Source organism: Limulus polyphemus, unplaced genomic scaffold, assembly GCF_000517525.1.
Source record: "Limulus polyphemus unplaced genomic scaffold, Limulus_polyphemus-2.1.2 Scaffold1233, whole genome shotgun sequence".
Taxonomy (NCBI): domain Eukaryota; kingdom Metazoa; phylum Arthropoda; class Merostomata; order Xiphosura; family Limulidae; genus Limulus; species Limulus polyphemus.
In genome coordinates, this window is record NW_013666843.1 from 97,415 (window position 1) to 99,552 (window position 2,138).

At 31.3% G+C, this 2,138-nt stretch overlaps 1 protein-coding gene across 1 annotated transcript in view; it reads right to left on the bottom strand.

Moving 5' to 3' along the window:
* LOC106462729 (Golgi SNAP receptor complex member 1-like) overlaps positions 1-492 on the bottom strand; it is a 19,140-nt gene extending 18,648 nt beyond the window's left edge. The window contains exon 1 of the mRNA XM_013922676.2: positions 440-492. Within this exon, the coding sequence (XP_013778130.1) occupies positions 440-467 (28 nt within the window). The 5' untranslated portion in view covers positions 468-492. The remainder of the gene's footprint in view (positions 1-439) is intronic.
* Between the last annotated feature and the right edge of the window lie 1,646 nt (positions 493-2,138).

A 2,138-nucleotide genomic window follows, 5' to 3' on the forward strand; every position in this document is an offset into this window, starting at 1 on the left:
TCGGCGCTTAAATAATACCAGTAAAATAAAATAGACTTAAAATAAAACCAAAAATTCGAGCGCCCTCCAATAGCTGACTATTCTTCTTCAGGAGAACAAAAGAGAATAGTCAACTATTCGAAAGCGCTCGAATTTTGGGTCTTATTTTAAGTCTATTTTATTTTACTGTTATTATTTAAGCGCCGAAAGTTACGTTAGACTAGTCCTGACATAGGTTAATTAGACTAACTCCTCTAAGACCGTAACGTATTTACTCACTGTACTGAGTGTTCATTGCACAATGATAGGCTTAACAAACCGATTTTTTAAGTTAAGCATTTATATATGTAACGTCTTTACCATAAAATCAGTTGTAAATTGCAAAACGTAAATTCTATATTTCATGTATATTAAAATACTACATCCAAAAGTGGCACATAATAGTTAAAAAGATGTTTACCTTCCCACTGATTACCCATCGTTGCCATCTCATATGAGCAGTATTATACATCTAGCGCTACCTGGACAAAAACTATAAAATAAAACATTTGTTATATTTTTGTTTTCTAATTGCTGAATAAAATGCATTTTGAACCTTTTTTTATTAAACCAGGAAACATGGTGAGGATTAGCTACAAATATTAATTTTAGAAAAAAAGTTGTACTCTTTGGGCTCGCTAAGTAACCTGATAAGTTGTACAACTTAGACAAATGAACGTCTATTTCTTTTATTTTTTGTCTTCTATCTATTTTTCTTACTATTTATTTCGCTAGATTCGATCCAGCATTCTTTAGATTATTTCATAAAAATACTATTTCATATTATAAGCTTGTATTAGCAATATACGAAAATGTTCAATCTCATAGTAAAATATAACAATACAATTTTGTATAAAACAAGTTTTTTACTTAGCCAATAATTACGGTAGGAACTTATTAAATTCATTTTAGTAAGTTCGAGTAAAATATAATATTTACTCTACAACTATATTGTAATTACCACAAACAAACCCCCAGCATGTGCGTGTTTACTTCCATTGATAAAGAATGAAATAATTTGTGTACGTGCATTACCAATTTAATGTAGTTCACATCATAACAATTATTGTTAATTCAATTGGATAATATAAATTGCATCTCAACCATTAATGTGTCTGTCGCATCCCATTCGGGATGATGAGTATTGATATTAGGTGAAAAACTTCATTGGCGCTGGATACAGCAGGTATATTGTAGATGACATGTTGTTATACATTCTTCCTTACTGTAATTTATATATTCTTAGAATTCATTGTCAAATTTCAAAGAATTTCAATAAACCAGCATTCAGATATGTTGTTTTAGATGTGATGCCCGGCCAACAAAAAAGGGATGTTTACTGTAACTAAACTCTATATAGCATCATATAGAGTTCAGAGATTAGAGTTAATTATATAGGTAACCATCACACTCATTCTGGAGTTATTATAAATCAGAGCCCACCGTTAAGTACTAGAGACTAAGGGTCGTTGAATAAGTTTTTTATTGTTTAATCATTTCATTAGGTTTACGCCTGCGGCTTTAAGTCATATACAGGCTAAAGACTGATTTATATTGGTATAAACAGTTAATTTTGACAAACTAGTTATAAGAAACAGGATCGTCTACTTTTAGGTGTGGTATTCAGGTAAATAGATACTCAACAGGAAGCCAAACGTTTCCACAGAAATTCAAGTTCAGGAAATGTTATGTAAAAAATTGCTTGAACAGGGACAACAATAGAAAAACAAATACACAAGTGATAAATAAAACAATATTTATTTTCAGATATGCTTTGTTTATATACTTCAATTGCTGGTTGGCTTGCTATTTTGCGTCGCGATTTCACTAGCTTCCGTGATGGAGGTTTGCTTAAACTCTACAGAGGACAGAGACATGAATAATAATGTTATACCACTTTTAATTGAAGCAAAAGAGTCATAGTGCAGAATCCCATAATCTATAATCACCTTATTTCAAGGACTAATCCACATGATATATTCAAGAGAAAGTACCTCTAACTGATATCAACTTGTACAAGTATCTGTAACATTCTTTGAGATGAGCTTGTCCCACCTCGGGATGTCAACAATGACACAGAATCAGATTGGTACATACTTTTATGAGATAGCCATTGCCAT